Here is a 19,216-nt window from a genome sequence, read left to right as displayed (position 1 = left end):
ATATTTCTTGTGAATGTTTTGTGAAGGTCGGCTGCTTTCTATAATTTTATATTTTAAGAAGAAATTGCTAGCAATAAGGTTTTATGTATCTACTTTCTATTAGCAATGTGGTTGGTATTAACATAGAATTATTCAACATAACCTTAATAGACCAGAAACAAACTCATTTCATTACAGCAAACTAGTTTCTATAATATATACATATGCCTATTACAATCCAAAATTCATATTAAAATTTTAAAAACAAGACTATAATTAGAAGAATACAAACTATAAAACCAAAAACATGAAAATACGTTAATAATTTCATAAATATAATTTCATTTTCTAGTTTTCCAACTCATTCGTTCAACTTCAAATTAGAACTAACATCACGAGAGTGATATTTGGCAATTTTTTTAGAATGTTGAATACTTGGACATTGATTAGACGGACTTGTCTATCTAAACCATCCACATTGACATTGTCTTATAGGACATGCATAATACTCTCTACTCGGGTTGGCAATACTATTTGAGACTTGTAACGGAATTTTCAAACCACACTCGCAAAAACGTTCGACGATTATATTAGAACTGCCGCTGTCATAGGAGCCACTTGTAGATCTTCTACTTCTAGATGCTATTGTTAAATAGGCTGTTGTACCTGTGAAAGTAGTAAAAAATTAGATCAGTATTAAAAAAAATAGTAATATAAATAGGTTTAGTATCAAGTAGTCTAAATACAAACTATTTAATAGCTAACCACTTCTCAATTAGTCCCGTCACACACTTGATTATCAAAATCACTAAAAATATGAAGCAAGAGTGAGCAACACTATCTGTTAATACAAGAAAGCAATAGACAATGTCCTCGTTATATTGAAATCTTGAAACAAAACAATTAATAGCTAACTAAAATAATTAAGATTAGTGAAGTCTACAGTCTGGTCTTAGAATACCCCATTATTTTGAAGATCCAACCCCTTTGTGGTATGTATCAATATTTCCAAACTTAAACTAAAAGAAAAACAATGAAAATATAGAATAACATTTTTGTCTTGTAATTGTGGAACAGATTTTCACAACAATATTGGCACCAGTTGTTAACAAAGTTATCTCTGAACCGAATTAATACCTCAATAAACCAAAATAATGAGTTTGCTTCAGCAAAGTCCTGTGAGTGAAAAACTGATAAATTTATATTTTATGATAAATTTTGGGTTAAAAAGAGTGGAATTTATCAACTTATCTTGCATTTATTCATTGAAATTGCATGTTTTTGTGAATTTTTTCTAATTGTGCTTAATGATGAAAACATGTTTTTCATGCTTGAAAATTGATAAATTTAATTCATGATTATCCCATTCGATACCTTGATATATTTGTTGGAGTAATTGAAGGTTTACAAGGCAAGAATGACTTGAAGAAATGGAGAAAAAGAATACAAAAGTGGAGAATTCATGAAAAAATGAAGATTGGAGATTTTCATAGTTGTGCATACGCATAACCCCAATCTCGTGCCTCACTTAAAATGGCACATGACTCGCGATTTCTAACCCAATGCAACTCATTTCTGAAGCATTTGAAGGCAAGACTCAAAGGAGATCAACCAAGAAAAAGAGTAGTCTTAGAGTAGGATAGAATCATGTTTTACGTCAATTCTAGAGAGAGAAGATTCTAGAATTTAGGATTTTTAGTCTAGCTTTTTCTTAGATTCAAGTTTTAATTCTTGTTTTAGTGTAGTTTCTTTTATATTTTCATGTTCTAGCATATTAGTTTGTTTAGTTTCACTTGTTAATTTTTTATTTTGTTAATTTTAGTTTATGAACATTTGTTGATTTTAATTTTTCTTTAATGCAATTTGATGCTTTTATGTTTATTGATGTTCTTTTTAGTTGTTATTATTGCTTTCTTGCTTTGGTTGTTATAGATTTTATTATTTCTTACAATTTATCATGATTTTCCTTTTATGCATTCCAAGTGTTTGATAAAATGCCTTCTTTAATTTTAGAGTAGATTTTTGTATTCTTGACTTGGAATTGAGGACTTAGGTGACGTTGAATCATTGATGTCCAATATTGATTAGTATTTTAGGGTTGTTAGTTGATTTTGTTTTCACTGACGCTAATCTTTCACTAAGTCTAATTAGAGCCCGTTTGGGAACGCACAAAAGTTACTTTTTTGACTTTTGAATTATGAAAAGTTACGATAAGCGTGTTTGGCACTATTTTTAAGAAGAGCTTTTAACTTCCCGAAAAGTTAATTTATAGCTTTTGGAAGAAGTAAAAATAGATGACTTTCTCCTTTTTGATAAGTCATTTTATCACTTCCGTGAAAAAAAATTGATTTCAAAACAAAAAAATTTACTTTCGTTCTTGATTCTGTGAAAAAATGTTTCCTGTTTCTGCTGGAAATACTGGCCATCCACCACCATTTTCACTCAAGGTTCCATCTTCTAGAAGCACTGGCCTTCCACCATCATCCTCACGCAATGTTCCATCTATTGGAAGTATTGGCCTTCCACCACCATTTTCACGTAATGATTCATCTGCTGAAAGTATTGACCCTTCACCACCATCTTCTGTTCCATCTGAACCAGCATATATTTCTTTCAGGTATTTTTTTTATCATTTTATCATTCTATTTTTATTATTAAATTTGTATTGAATATTTTGTATGCTATGAAATCTCAGTTTTAATTTTATTTTTTTATATGTGATTTTAATTTTATTTTTTTATATGTGATTTTATTTTTATACAACTTGCTATTATTTTTATAATTAGTTTTATAATTTTCTTTTTTTTTTATGTTCTTCCCCAACAAATTCATGAAAGTGGCAAGTCCGAAAGAAAATTTAAAGCTGATTGGAATGAATTATTGGTGCTTGTATGGCTTTACACAATTTTATTCAACGGAATGGCACAAGCGATGAACAATTTGAAGAATTCTATGAAAATTTTGATCTTATGGGTGAAGGTGAAGGTGAAGTAGAAGAACCAGTTTCTAATGATATTACGTGGGAAGAACCGAATGCTGAAAGTACTAGAAAAATGGAACTAATTAGAGAACAAATAAAGAATCAATTGCCTGATCGATTGTAATTTTAGTGATTTGATTATGTAAAATTAACCTTTAATAATGGAAAGTATTTGTTATTATCGTTATTTTAATATCCATTCTCTTATGTTAAAAAAATTGTATTTTTTGAGTTATTTATCCAAACGCTACAACTTTAAAATAAGTACTTCTATAGTTAAAAATCCAAACACAAAATAACTTATTTATAAGCTACTATTAATAAAAGTCCTTATACTTTAAGCTCCTTTTTCAAAAGAACTTATTTAAGTTATTTACCCAAACTGGGCCTTAGTGAGTTGGCTAAGACTTGTGGATTAAGATCAAGTATGCCTATTTGACTTTTTTCCGATGTTTGGGAATGACAAAATTGGATTAACTCTTCTTAATTACCATATTTGTAGTTAATGACTTGGATAGAAATTTATTGACTCTCAATCCTTGCCAAAATACCTTTTAGTAATTAAATTCTTTGTTTGTTCTTTATTTTCTTTCAAATTAATTTCTTATAAATTGCTTTTAAAAATTCCTTATTCTCATAACTAATGATATGCACACCTCACTGCAATTCCTTTGAGAGACGACCCAAGATTTAAAACTCCCAGTTTTTATTGATTTATATTATGACAATCTTTCAAACTCTGACACGGGTCATTTGTTGGTTTAGAATTATACTTGCGACGAGATTCTTTTTGAGAGAAATTTTGAACTGATGTTTGACCCGCGGTCAAATTTTTTGCGCCGTTGATGGAGATTTGCAATGTGTGCTTGTTATTGGTTATTGTGAATATGTTATTATTGTGAATAGTTTGCTTTTTGTTTATTTGCTTGATTTTGTTAGTAGTTAGGAGTGTGTTTTTCTTTGTTTCGTGATAGCTTCTATTTTTATTTTCTCTTTTCTCTATGAATTCTTACCCTTTTGGCTTTGCGTTTGGTTGTAACTATGTTGTAGGAAATAGAAACTTCAATGATGTTTCGCATTATGGATCGAAAAAATCAATCACGGGAGGAGCCACGTTCTCATGGGTAACGTTCATGGCAACAACCTCCTCCGGTCTACTATGGTCACAATCCACCCGATAATACATACCAATCTAATGGATATGGTGGCCCTCGTTATGGTTATAAACCTCAAGCACCATATGCTTATCAACTACCTCCTCAACATTGTCCTCAACCACTATACTCACAAGCCCCATCTTACCACCAAACACCTTCATATGATCCTAATTCATATCCACCACCACATCACTAACCTTATGTGCTTCAAGAACAACCATATAAATCATACTTAGAACCACTACCATCCAACATCAATACTCTCATGAACCTCTTGAATCATTACCTCCATACACACCACCTCAACATTCTCACCATCATGAACCACCTTCCATATATGTAAACTCCCTCCCAAATGATGAACCCTCTTTTTCTCCATAACTCTTAAAGAAGAAGCACTCCAAGTGTTTTTTCAAGGACAAGAAGAATACCAAAAGAGACAAAAAAAAATATCATGGCTACCTTATCCAAAACTTTAACCCGTTTAACTTCAATACACTCTTGCAACAATCCAAGCACATCCACAGATGAATGCAAAGAATCAACTTCAATTGAAGAATGTGGAGTGAAAGAAAGCTTGGAACCTCAAGAAAAAGAAGAGTAGTTGAAGCATGATTTACAACAAGTGAAGGAGGTTAAGATCAATAAATTAGAAGGAGTGGTCGAAGAGTTAGGAGAAGTTGAGAAAGGGAAAAGCTTCATTATTGAGGACACTTTCACACCAACTAGTGACATTGGTGGTCTTGTTGAGTCTTCTTCTGTTGTATTTGAAATTGAAGTTGAGGAAGGCCATGCACAACCTCCGAAACATATTTTGAGCAATGAAGATGATTTGAAAGAAGTCGGTGAATAAGAGATGGAAATCAAAGAAGTTTGTCAAGAGGTGAAGGTTGTTAAAAAAGAGTCAAAGGGAGCAGGAACAACTATAGCACATTCATTGAAAATCTCCCTTAGATAGATGTATAAGGTTTTTTTTGCCATTTTCTTTATCGCTACATGACAAATTTAACCCAGCCTACTTATTTGTACCAAGAATAGCGTGTTTTGCTATTTTTGATTGGTACACCAGATAATTTTTCTAAAGTATAACCTTATTTAATTTGCAAAATTTTTTTGGTTAGAAATTGAGTTGATGAAGGTGATTGTGTATGGAGCGGGAAGTACTTGTAGCTCTTTTCTTTGGCACTAACCGACAATTAAGGGTCTATATAAAAGACTTTAATATAATGTCAGTAGATATATGAGTATGGTGTATGTAACTTAGTTTTAGACCTTATCTATAGGTATTTATAGGTGAATCAAAGGCTAATGGTATGAGTAGGTGTGTGGAACTTAGTTTTAGGCCTTATCTAAGAGTATTTATAGGTGAATCAAAGGTTGATGATTGAGTAAAGAGATGTTCTTTGTAGTAAATCGTGCGATAAATTACCTATATGAGAAGATCAGGTCACTCGGTACGCAAGATTCTCTTGTTGGTAGGAAACTTCTAACTTGCTCTCTAAATTGGATGGGATACAAATCGGTCACTTTAAGATAAGACCTGATTTGTGTGGACTGAGCAACCAGAACAGTTTAGACCTAAGTCGACTAAGACGTTGTTTGGACCTTTATGGACCTTTCTACTTGGAAACCTCTTTACGGCATAATATGGATATAGAATAGTAAATCATGAGAAGTTTTAGGTCTCTCATTATTAAATCCTAATAGGAACAATACTTTTTAAGAATAATGTTATGAATTATATTAAAAATTTAAATCTAATAAAAAAAATAATTGAATAATAAAATATCATACACCATATTATACATATTTATGCAGAATATAAAATTCGTAACCTTAATGAAAAATGATAATGCCACTCTTATTTTTTCTAATATCACTTCACATATATTCTTTATTTATTTATATGTTTTGAAATATTCTGAACTCTTTTTGTTTTTTATTCCTTTTAAAAATAAAGATTTGGCGATTTTTTTCAGCAAATAATTTACTTTTTTTTTCTCCAATTATATTTAAACACTTCAAATTTTAATGTTATTATTAAATAAAAAATACACAGTGACACAAATGAAATTAAAAATTTTTTATTTTAATAAAAAATTATTTATTTATCAATTTAAATCGTAATACATAAATTTATTAATCTGTGCATTTAGTTTTATTTTTGCAGTCAAATACTATAAAAATCATATAATTTTTTATGACTGTGACATTAAAAATAAAAAAGATCTAATTTTTTATTTATACACATACTAATAGTCAAATAGATCCCATGATGTATGGACACTGACACGAACATGGGACAAGACACAACACGGGACACGTCGACACGCACATTTTAAAATTTTATAAGACACGAGGATACGCATACATATAAAATATAAAGTATTTTTTTAGATAAATCGTAATGATATTTTAATATTTTATTGATATTAAAATATAAATTAATTTTTAATAATTTTTAGTGTCTTATTTTAATTATATCAAGTATTTAAAATATCTTTTTATTTTAATAAATAATAATATATACTATATCTAAATTTATTTCAAGAATATATGTTAAAAATAAGACTGGACACGCTGACACGTGATGGTATTTAGGTGTGTCCAAGTGTGTCCGGAAAATTTTTTTTTATTTTTTATTAAGATACGATTGGACACATCGGACAAATGTCGGTGAGTGTCGTATTCGAAATATGTCTGACACGCAAACACTGCAACTCAGCAAAGTGTCTGTGCTTCATAGAATAAATCAATTATTTTTTGCATATTTTTTTAATTACTAGAGTAAAAATGACCCAAAAAAAGCGTGGAAATAAATTTAAAATAGAAAAAAAAGATTCTCTCTCTTCTTTTTAACCATTTTCGCTTGCAGTGATTGAGAAAATGTGAAAAAAAAATTGATTTATTTTTGTTAGCAATACTCAAAAATAAAAAATTAATCTTTTTTAATTTTGCTAATACTAAAAGTAATATAAATATAATTTTTGTTGTCTTTGATGGTGAAAATGAAACTAAAGAATAAAGATATAAATTGATAAGGGTTTGTTTGATTTGCGATTTTATTTTCTATTTTCTATTTTTTATATTTTTTATTTTTTAGATTTTATAAAAAAAAGTAAAAACAATAAAAACTATAAAATCTTGCTTTCATTTTTTGTTTTTATTTTTTTTTAAATTTAAAAAATAAAAAATAAAAATACAAACCAATGCACTATAAAATTTTTTATATTTCTATTTAAATAGGTAAATAAAAAAATTTATTTAAAAAAAAAGCCAATGAAATTAGTGGGACTAAAAAAAATTGAGCTCAGTTGTGCAGTGACTGACTTATTTATTTGCACTTGGGGTGAAGAAAAGTAAGGATACACACTCGCAAAAGACATGGTTGGGGCCGCCCCACGGTTCCTCTCTCTCCTCACCACAGCTCCCTCCCCTCTCCTCCGCCACCGCCGCCACCTCCTCCTCCTCTCCGCAAACTTCCGCCGCCTCTCCACTCCCTTTTCAACTTTCGCACCCTCTCCTCTCAAACTCAAACCGTCCCAGCACCATCACCATCCACAACCACAACAGCAGCACCAGCAGCAGCAACGCTTTCAAACCGTAGCAGCTTTCTCTCCTTCTTCTTCCGACACCTTTCCTTCCTCAGTCTCACACCCATGGCCCGAGTGGTCCCGCTTCCTCTCCCACCTCACCTCCGCCGGGTACCTCCACCGCCCGCCCCCTGACCTCGGAACCTTCGCGCCGCCCCCTGAGTTGTCGCGCCAATTCGTTGCGGAGGCTGCCGCTTGCTACGCCTTCGCCGCTGATAGACCCAACCTCTTGCGGTTCGTTTTTTCTTCCGTTCCCAATCCAATTATCTGCTCCGATTATTGACAAGTGTTGAATTGAATTGAATGGCTGTATGCTTGCATTTATGTAGGTTGCTTTCGAAGAGAGACGTCGGGGTTGTGGTTGAAAATGGTAACCCCTTTCTGTTCCGAGATGCAAAGGAATCCATCGCAAAGATGAAAGCTTTCGTGTCAACCAATGATGCCGACGTAAGTGCCCAGTTATTATTATTATTATTATTATTGTCATTGTTTCTTTTCTTGAATGGATAGGGATATCGAAGTTGACTAGTTTGTGACATTGCAATAGTTATATATTAATCCATTATTCTCAATGTTGGGTTAATTAGATACTCTTGTTGCTTTAGCAACCTAATATATGCTTACCTTTCTCTTGTTAAGTTCCCACTTCTTCATAGGAAAAATTGACAATTTTATTTTCTGGGTTTTTGGGTGGGGGTGGGTGCTTTTTCATTTCATGCCTTGAGATTATTTCATAAGTTTGTCTAGAAAAACCAAAAAGTTTCATGCTAAATTTGTTTTCCTTCTTGAATGGATGATAAGATGTGCTTTGTCCTAAATGCTGCTGCATTCTAGTTTTCTTTGGGATATAATAGTCATGCTTAACCAGTTAATCACTCTCAACACCTCTTTCGAACTAATATTGGTGTGTATAACCAGAAACCAGAAAGCAATCGAAAGAAGTTTGCTTTTGAGTGGTTGGAAGTTGACATATAAGGATTGCTCAAGTACATTTCTCTTTTGGTGTTCTAACTCCTAAGAAAAGTGAAAAAATGGAGATTTCCCAAAATCCTAAACTTCTGTTCTTGATAGTTGCATCTTTTCCATTTCATTCCGATATTCGAAAATATGTGATGTGAGAACAGTTAATTCACATTGTCATGTGTGTTAAAGCAGTTAGCAGCCATTGATCTAGTTGCACATGTTATGCCCTTTATAGGTATTGGACACTGACAGAGCAACAACAGTTGATCTAATGAAGTTTATGCTTAGTTATGCAAGTAACCCATTGGTTACATCTGAAAGCAATAATCTATCTAACAGAGATATTGTTGAATCATCTGTGAGAAATCTGTTTGGTGAACTTTACAAGCTGAGTTACAGTGCACCTGGGCCCAACTCTTCCGATTCGGTGCAAAATCAAATATCTAGTGGATATGGACAGACAATGCCTCCTGGTCGAAACATTGAAATGAAAAGGGGTGATTGGATTTGCCCAAGGTAGGCAGGACATTATCGTTTATCTTTTCACTTTGAATTACAATTGGTTAATTTTGTTTCTTCAAGTATTGTGAAGAGTATTCTGATAAATCAGTGCACTCCCTTTCAAATATTGAGCAGGTGTAATTTCATGAATTTCGCAAGAAATGTTAAATGCCGCGAGTGTGAGGAAGCAAGGCCAAAAAGACAATTGACAGGAGGAGAATGGGAATGTCCTCAGTATGTGTACCCGTCTATTTTTTGTTCCCCTCTAATTTTGATGTACACAACCAATTGATGAAATTTTGTTTTTCAAGGTGCGATTTCTATAATTATGGGAGGAATATGACTTGCTTAAGGTGTGATTGCAAGCGACCGGGACAGATATCTTTGGGTCCTGCCAATACCCTGTCAAATATGGGGTATGGAAATGGAGACAATACTAATACTTCAGAGATTGATAGTAGACTAGCTGCTAATGAAGAGAAAGCACGGCGTTGGTTTAGTAAGGTTTCTCAACTAGACAGCAGTGCGGATATTGACAGCTTGATTGGGGATGAAGATTTTCCCGAGATAATGCCATTAAGGAAAGGAGTAAATAGATTTGTTGTGAGCACAAGGAAAACTCCGTTGGAGAGGAGATTGGCTGACGCTCGATACAGGAGAAACTTGGACAATAATGGCATTCCCAGGGTTGAGGATTTTAAAGCTGAGGAATCAACCAGGATAAATGATCCTCCATTTTCTTCAGATCTGGCTGCCCAAAAAATTGAGAACATGACAACAGAAAAGAGCGAAACTGATGCTCAGTATGCAGGTACTAGTTCAGGTAACAATTCACAACTTTCTAATAATTCTACAAACCAAAATGGCATCATAGATAAGGAGAAAGATCAAGCTGAAAAATCTGAGCGGTGGTTTAGAAAGGTTGCTGAGTTGCATGATATTTCAGATTCATCAAGCAGGGTATCTGATGAGGACTTCCCTGAAGTAATGCCTATGCGCACAGGAGAAAACCGATTTGTTGTTAGCAAGAAAAAGGATCGATCTTTGACTTCACCTGCGTACAAGAGACGATTGGCCATGGAACAATCTGGCAACAATACCAACTTTGTCCCCTTTGTTCCCTTCCCTCCAGATTACTTTGCCAAAAAGGACAAGCAACCGGAAAATGGAGTAGATTCAGTGGATATTTCTTCGACTGCTGAATCATCTTCAATATCTGAAGCGGCAGAGAATCTTCCAAAGATGCCAGATGATGCTAGAGCTAGAGCTGAGTTACGAGGCGCAAACTATTCCCCAGGTATGACCAATGCTGAAACAATGTCTGGGGTTCCAGAGATCTTCCATAATGCTACATTTGGCCGGGAAAGAAAAGAAAATGTCAGAGAGATTAGAAGACAAGATGAAAACATGAAGAACTGTAGTCCAGAACCTTCCAGACAGCACTCGACTAAAAATGATATTGGTTCCATTTCTGGGGCATTAACTAGTGGAAATTCCAGTTTCAATCAAGAGAATTCCGGGAACAAGAACAGCAATCAAGAGCCAAATTTGACAGGCAGTTTGGAAAACCAGAATAACAGAACACAGTGGACAGGAAAGAGTTTGGAGGGGTCAGCTGTCAAGGAACCAGATCCTTTGGACATGTCAGAGGAGGCAAAGGCAGAGAGGTGGTTCCGTCGTGTCGCACAGATCAAGGATATCTCTGAGCTCAGTCAGATTCCAGATGAAGATTTTCCTTCGATAATGCCTATGCGTAAAGGCGTGAATAGATTTGTTGTGAGCAAGAGGAAAACGCCGTTGGAAAGGAGATCGACATCTCAGCAGTACCGAAGAAACCTTCCTGTTGTGAGTTCAGATCCTCTTAAAAAGGAAAATGAAGGTAGCTGAAGGGCACTAGTTAGTTTTCCAGTTGTTTTTATTTTATTTTTTGAATGAGATTAAAATTTTACCGGCAAATATTTGTATCCCATTTATTCGCGAGTGCAGAAAGAAATATAATGATGTTTTAACCTTATCAGTAACTATTACTTTGTATTGTTGTAAGAAATTTTTGATGAAGTATCTATGCATGGGTTTGAGTTACTTACCATCTTAGCCTGTCAAATTTCAGAACAGTAAAACCAATATTTTGAGGCTGTTTTACTATATGGAATGTAGAAATAGGATTGAAATTGGAGTTTATAAAATGGTTTGTTCCCATATAAATTTCTCTTATCTTTCTAGAATTTTTTCTATTCTTAGTTATTTGTCTATTTTTATTTGATCCACCTTCTTAAATAAATATTCTGTCAGACTTTTTTCTACATATTTAAACAACTTAACACGATATTTTACATTTCGGGTATGTTTGGGCACTATTATTTTGTTAAAAAAAGATCTTTTTTCAATAAAAAAATATCTTTTTTTATTTTTTAACGTGTTTGGCAAATTTCTAGTAGTAAAAATAAAAGCACTAGTAAAATAAAAAAAAAATCTTTTTTGAGAAGCTGTAATTTACATTTTTTTTTAAAAGATCTTTTTTTCTTAAAAAAAGATGTTTTTCATGTAATAAATGAACAAAAAAATATTTTTATACTGTTATACTTAAACATAATTGATAGATAAAAATACATTTTTACATGAGATATTCAAACATAAAATTATTTTTACTTCTCTATAAGATCTTTTAAAAAAAATAACTAAAAAAAAGATTTTTTTTTAAAAGCCCACCCAAACAAATCCTTCTACTGTTTTAGCATAGATTAACTTATTTACCCTTGCAAGTTGCAACGTCACGAAGATTTGATATATTAGTTTTCGAGAGCATAATGTAAACTTCCTCCTATATCCATATTTGGGACCGAGTATATAGCAAAGACAAAGTTGTAAAAATAAATAAAATAATAACAAAAAAATCGGAGATACTTATGTATAGAATTTTGTCAATGAAGCATGGACACTTCATTAAATTATTGTATTTGTGAATTGGACATATTTTAAATACTACATTTATTGACACTCGTCTGATATGTGTATTTAATGTATTTAACAGTGTCTTAATAAAAAATAAAAAATTATTTTTCGGACATGCTTTGACACATTTATATACCATCACGTGTCCAATCTTATTTTTAAATGTATTAATGACATAAATTTAGAGATAGTATATATTATTATTTATTAAAATAAAAAAATTTTAAATATTTTATATAATTAAAATAAGACATTAAAAATAATTAAAAAATTAATTTATATTTTAATATTAATAAAATATCAATATATTATTACGATTTATCCAAAAAATACTTTATATTTTATATATATGCATGTCCCTGCATCTTATAAGATTTTAAAATTCGTGTAGCGTGTCTCGTATCGTATCATGTCCCGTATCCATATCCATGTTAGTGTTCGTGCATCATAGAATTTTGCTAATGAGATGACAATGAAACAGATGCACAATAATAATAAGGTTTAATTATTATGTCGATCCTTATAGTTTTACTTAATTTTTAATTAGGTCCCTATATTTTTTTTTCTTTTCGATTGAGTCACTAATACCATATCAGATTTTGTAATTAAGTTTCTGCTATGACAAAAATGCTAGCATTGACGGTTAAACAAAATAAATATGCCTAACAATTGACTTAATATTTTGTATAGTTTAACAGAATATTTCGTTAATTTCAATATTTTTGTTACGGTAGAAATTTAGTTACAAAATCTAATATGGTATAAGGACTTAATTGAAAAGAAAAAAAAAAAAAAACAACAACAACACTGGTGAAATTTTACAGGTCAAAGACATGATAGGGGACCGTGAATGTGGCTAAATATTCTTGAAGACGTGGCCAAACCTCTATCACGATTTTATATATTCTAGCAAGCACCAAATGTGAACTATTAGTCCAATCTCCAGAAGATGCCAGCCACTTTCTCAAGCACTCCACTCTGTCTATATACTCTATTCTTAGCCTAATATGAAAGATTTATTAAATTTTACATTTTCTTATGACATAAGTGATCGAAGTAAATTATAGCTGTTAAAATTTCTTTGTCAAGTAGTGTAACTAGTTCTCCCTCAGAAACAGAATCAGGTGACATTTTTCATAAGGACTTGTTGCTGATTGTATCAATAGAAAAGAAAGATAAGGATATGGTTTTAGGCTTCTAGCTTTGGCATCACCATGTCTTTACAAAAATGGTTGAGCAATGCTGCTCGGATTCTCAACTCAATCATATGTTTTGTTGTGTTCCTCGTCTTCGATCTTCTTGACGCCATTTTCTGCGTTATCTTTAGATTCCTTGATGAGTACATTGAAGGGGAGGCTTCCCCTTGTTGCTGCGGCAAAGGCCGGAAAGAAAAGAATGTGAAGGAAGATGAAGATTATGGCTTGTCAGAGAGCCTAAACGAGAGGAGGAACATTTTTAGAGAAATGACGAGGTTCTTGAAAATTAGGTGTAAAAGGGAAGATTCCCATGAAGAATGTGAGAAAATTGGTGGAAGGTTAATGAAAAAAAGCTGGTCTGATTGTGGATGTGAGTCTTGCCTTTCATGGATGAATGATGATGGTGACTATAGGCTTCATTTTGTTGTGAAGGAACCTTTAAATGGTATCATATTCCTACTAATGAATCTTTGCGGTTCCATTTGTTACATTCATTCATAGACACAAATTGTATGATGGAAGCCGAGAGAGAGTAATGATTTTATGATTCTATGACTTTTTGACAGATGGTGAGAATTGCAGGGGAAGAAGGCCTTCAGAGAATGTGATATTCTTGCATGGATTTATCTGTTCTTGCTCATTCTGGACAGAGACAGTGTTTCCATGTTTTTCTGAGAAAGTGAATCAAGATTACAGATTGATTGCCATAGACCTTTTGGGATTTGGAAAGAGTCCAAAGCCAAGGGATTGCATGTACACATTGAAGGAACATGTGGAAATGATTGAGAAATCAGTGATTCAGCCATTGAAGTTAGACACTTTCCATTTGGTTGCACATTCCATGGGATGCATAATTGCATTGGCAATTGCTGCAAAGTACCCCACTTGTGTAAAATCAATCACTCTTGTTGCACCTGTAAGTGCCTTACACCCAAACAAGATACTAATCTTGAAAAATATTAAACAAATACACCTTAATTTGTGTATTAGTATCATGTCAATGTCATATTTTAGAAAACGCAAGTGTGTTAACAATAGTATATGCTTTTTACAAATAGAAAAGGTGTTTGTGTAATATACTAATATTAAAGGCTCATAACTGATTAGTACTTTTTTTCCTTTTTTAGTTGTGTAAATTACCTTGATTTTTTCTTCTTTTAGACAATATTACATAAAAGAGATTTTTTGGTGCCTATAATTTTTTTTCTTAAATTGCCTAAAAGTAGAGATAAAAAATGGTGGGATTCATCATTTTATTTTTTAATTCTATGTATAAAATTTAGGCACCATACAAGACACCATTACATAAATACTCCTTAATTTATCATATTTTACAAAATACAAAAATATCTAGTTAGCATATTTTAATAAAAAAGAGATGTGACTCTAATATATGCTACATGCACAAAAAATTAGTCACCAAAATAATCATCTATATATAATACATTTTAAAATACAAAATACATATTGAAAATAAATTAAACAATATATATTTATGGATTGATTTTTAGTGTAGACATACCATTTTTTATCTTCTAATATAATAATAAAACAAAAAAATTGAGGTCAATGTCATTTAAGCATATTTATTTATAATTAATGTCATTGCATTATCTAGTTATAATAAGAGTTACATACTTTTACTGTTATGACTTATTGCCTAGTAAAGTATTCTTACTTTTCTCCATTATTCTCCTTATGGTTCTCTGGTGACAGCCATACTCTCCTTCTGAAGGCAACGATGCTTGTTTAAACGCGCTGGCAAATATGGCTGGGAAGAAATTGTGGCCTCCATTAGCATTTGGTTCTTCGTTTATGTCATGGTATGAGCACTTGGGTAGATGCATTTGCTTTCTCTACTGCAGAAACCACAGGATATGGGAGTCCATTCTCAAATTCATTACTCTCAAGAGGTACCAAACGTTTCTTTCCATTATTATCTATACCAACCACGTTTCGTAAACAAAAAATTAACCACCATATCAACCTCCTCTCTATAGAATACATATTAAAAATGAATTAAACACAACGTATGTTTATACACAACTACATAATAATTAATTTAGTGGTTGATTTTTTGTGTGCACATCATAATATTTTTGTATTTATACCTCTATATAAAGTGAATAAGAATAATTTGATTTGAATTTTTTGTTTATATATATTTGTGTTTATTGACAAGATATTAGTAAATTATAACGTAATTTTATTGATTTTCTACAAAATAGATGACACTATTCATATTTTATACATTATATACTAATCTCATTTTATATTTAAGAATTTTTTAGGATAATATTTCTAAACCTCAAATAAAAAACTTTTTGGTTTTGAAGACAAAGATAAAGACACAAAATATTTCTATGTTAGAAACACATTTTTTATACTTCTTAAATCTGAAGACAGAAAATATTTATTTGTATCTTTTATCTTTATAATTTTTTATCTGAAAACAGAATATATAAAAACACAACTTAAATAATAGGACATTCAACATTCATGTATTTCATAAAATATGACATAAGCATAACATTTGACCTTTTCATTATCTTTAGGAACGTCAATGTATATCACCTAACCTTATTTGGAATACCACCTAACCTTAGGTGAATCATTGTAATTTACTCTAAATTAAAATGTATAGAAGACATTACATATTTCTAGTCTCTATTGCTTGCTAATTATCAACAATGATGATAACTAAGCATGTGTTTTTTCTGTTCTCAGGGAGCTTCATTTCTTGATCAAAGACTTGCCTAGGCACACTCATCACTCAGCTTGGAGTTCCATGCACAATGTGATATGTGGTGGGGCGAAATTTATGGACACTTATCTCAGAATATCGACCGAAGCTGGGGTTATTATTAATATAATACAAGGTAACAAGGATGAGGTTGTACCAATGGAATGCTGCATTAACTTAAAGAAGAAGGCTCTAAATGCTGAAATTAACATTATTCCAAATGCAAACCACAAGACAGTACTTTTTGGCAGAGAGAAGGAATTTGCAAATAGTCTAGAGCATACATGGGCATCTTCATCTTGATATATGTATTTAGGTGATTTTATTGGATTTTTTCAAATAACATACATAGAATTGGAAAATAACTTAAATTATCTCTATTGATTTGTAAATCGTATTTTATATGAAACGTATCAAGCTAAATCTTAAAAAAAATATCAAGTAAACTATAATTTTACTTGTCAAAAAAATTAATTCATGAAGAAAGCAAACTAGTTTTGTACTTGTCAAAAAAAATATTTGTGTGACAAACATATCGAATCATTAAATTTATTTGTGGATAAATTTTTTCTTATTCTGAATTTTTATAGATAAAAATAATATTAAAAAACTTTCTATATAACTTATAGACATGGCAATTTAGTCAAAAAAATATTTTTAAATTATATCTATAAAATATATGTAAATGGTAGATTATAGTATAAAGATATTTTGGTGGTTACAGTAACTATACAAATATTGTTAAAATTAAAGTTACATTTTTTATATTTTGATAATATTTTTTTTATTTTTTAAATTAAAAAACACTATTAAATAATAAAAAGTATTACTTTAATTTTTGGCAATACTTTTTTTAAAGTACCGCGTAGCCACTATAGTAAAAAAAATTTCAATCTGACTCTAGTCGCACGGGAAGATACGCCAGATACGGAGTCGAGCAGGGACGTTAGAGCTTTAGGTGACACTGTAGTGAGTAGGAATGCCAGAGACACAAGGAAATCACAGAAAAGGGATAGAAGAAGCGAATTACAGAGAAAGAAGAGAAACTTAGGATTTGTGCAGTGAGAACATAGAGATGCTAGAGAAATTACGCTAGTGAGTGGGAAGTTTGGGTTTGACAAACTTATTTTATATATTAGTTTATTTCAAGTAAGATTTATAAGAAAACAAATGTATTATAATATTAATTAAAGTAATTGACTTATAGTGGTTCTATGAATTTTTAAAAAAGAAAATATGTGAATTTAATTTCCATCTACTTTATTAAATATATCCTAAACTCACAATTTAACCCATTTTGCTTTTAGTCTGATTTACGACAAGTTGGATTGTCAACTCTATTTAATTGGATTAGGTCAGATTAAATATTCGTAAATAAAATTAATATTATCAATCTTAATTAAAGTAGTGTAAACATCCTAAAATGAGTTAGACCTTAAAATGGTTCCTAAAATTATACTTGAGTTTTAAAGTGATATTTGAAATTAATAGTTACTCAAATTTATTTTTGAAGTTGCACGCGACTCAAAATAGTCTCTAAGACACTTTCCGTCCATAGTTTGTCATCAAAAAGCTAAGTTGGGCTGATTCCTGCCATGCTGGCAGTGTAATGACATCGTTTTGAATTTAAAAAAAATAAAGAAGAAACACCCTAATAGACTAATGGTCTTTGAGCAGGAGCAAAGTTAGACAATATTTAGTCGGGGGCCAATTTTTTTAATTTTTTATTTTAACAAAAAAATTATATATGTAATTAAAAATAACAAATAAGACTTAAAATTTACTTCTTATAAGATAATTAAACATATCATTTATTAAAATAATTAAACACAAATATCTCAAAATTAACTTCAAATGTTGTAAATATAGGTTGTTACATTTAAAATATTCAAACATTATTCAAATTCTTTTTAGATATTTTCTGCAAATTATTAAAAAATATATTATATTTCATGTAAATAATTTAAATCACAACTATAATTTATGTGAAGAAAAAATTAATAATATTATTATTAAAATTGAAATGAATTAAAATTTGCAACTTACATAGATATTTGAGTTTAATGATTTTTCCTACTAATTCTTATGTTTCAATGATATCCCACGATCAAGACAATTGGGTGAATCCCGTAAAACTATTTCATAGAAGTTCATTCTGGGTTCAAGTGACATTTCACCCCTAACCACAACTCATCCGCTGATTTTTCAACATCAGTCGGTTCGAACCTCCACTTAATTTCACCCAAGCTTCATCCTAGTCATAGATAGATCACCCAGGTTCGATTCAAAGCCATCTATTATTGAATCTGTATTGAAAGTAGTTGTAATTTTTTTCTCAATGTAAATGACTAAATTATCTGTAAGAAATTCATCTACTATTTTACTCTGAAACTTTGTTTTAACAATTTTCATTGTCGAGAAAGCTATTTCTGTTGTTGTTGTAGATACTGGAAGAGTCAAGACTTTGCGAATCAATCTATCAACCAAATGATAAGTTCTTGATTTTTCTGTTTCTTTTAATCTTTGACATAATTCAAAAAGTGTTCCAACATCTTTAAATGATTCGGAATATCAAATATATAATATTGCAATTAAGTGTTTAAAAGAATCCTTTTATGATTAGAAAAATCTGAAAGATAAAAATCTGAATATTCAACAACTTAAATTTGTCTTTAGGATCTAAAGCAGTACTTAAAGTCAAAAACTCCATGGTCTCATTGAATTTACTATTTAACTCTTGTATTTGAGAGTTAATTGCGGTAAAAAACACATCTACTCGATAATGATGCTTAACTGTTATCTTTGGTGGATGAGATTGACCTCTTCCAACCATGTATTGTGTACTAATATCAGGAATGCTAATTTCATGCTTCTCATAAAATTTCTTAACAGTCTCAAGTAAATTGCACCAACCATTATCTCTCAATTTTTGAAGAAGTAATTTTGATGTGGAAACAACATACATTGCATTCAAAATATCTTAAAATTTTTGTTGTAATGCTTGGCACAAAATATTAGTAATCCACATGATTTCCTTCATCAAATGTAACGAAAAAACAAATTCAAACGAGGATAGCACTTTGTTGACATCGTAAGCCTCGCCTCTTTGAGCAAAAGTTGTACCATCATCAATAATGTTATTAAGAACGGTT

The 19,216-nt window shown here is 31.2% G+C and overlaps 2 protein-coding genes across 4 annotated transcripts; both read left to right on the top strand.

Moving 5' to 3' along the window:
• Positions 1-7,404: 7,404 nt before the first annotated feature.
• On the top strand, positions 7,405-11,262 carry VAR3 (zinc finger (Ran-binding) family protein). Of its 3 annotated transcripts, none has more exons than XM_016306419.3 (6): positions 7,405-7,943; positions 8,039-8,156; positions 8,908-9,188; positions 9,309-9,407; positions 9,485-9,996; positions 10,120-11,262. In XM_016306419.3, exons 1-6 carry the CDS (start codon positions 7,501-7,503, stop codon positions 11,058-11,060), a joined length of 2,394 nt encoding a protein of 797 aa, XP_016161905.2. In that variant the 5' UTR covers positions 7,405-7,500; the 3' UTR covers positions 11,061-11,262. The 3 variants fall into 3 exon arrangements, with proteins under 3 accessions (XP_016161905.2, XP_088346490.1, XP_016161904.2); XM_088490364.1 differs by having other exon boundaries at positions 7,432-7,943; positions 9,485-9,984; XM_016306418.3 differs by having other exon boundaries at positions 7,432-7,943; positions 9,485-11,262.
• Positions 11,263-13,076: 1,814 nt separating this feature from the next.
• Positions 13,077-16,442, top strand: LOC107648341 (alpha/beta-Hydrolases superfamily protein). Its single transcript, XM_021104724.2, has 4 exons — positions 13,077-13,766; positions 13,888-14,237; positions 15,038-15,234; positions 16,049-16,442. Exons 1-4 carry the CDS (start codon positions 13,340-13,342, stop codon positions 16,365-16,367), a joined length of 1,293 nt encoding a protein of 430 aa, XP_020960383.1. The 5' UTR covers positions 13,077-13,339; the 3' UTR covers positions 16,368-16,442.
• The last annotated feature ends 2,774 nt before the right edge of the window (positions 16,443-19,216 follow it).

The sequence above is a fragment of the Arachis ipaensis genome, chromosome B6 (assembly GCF_059453495.1).
Source record: "Arachis ipaensis isolate K30076 ecotype BB chromosome B6, ASM5945349v1, whole genome shotgun sequence".
Taxonomy (NCBI): domain Eukaryota; kingdom Viridiplantae; phylum Streptophyta; class Magnoliopsida; order Fabales; family Fabaceae; genus Arachis; species Arachis ipaensis.
Note: the sequence above shows the minus strand (reverse complement) of the source record. Positions and strands in the feature narration are given on the sequence as shown.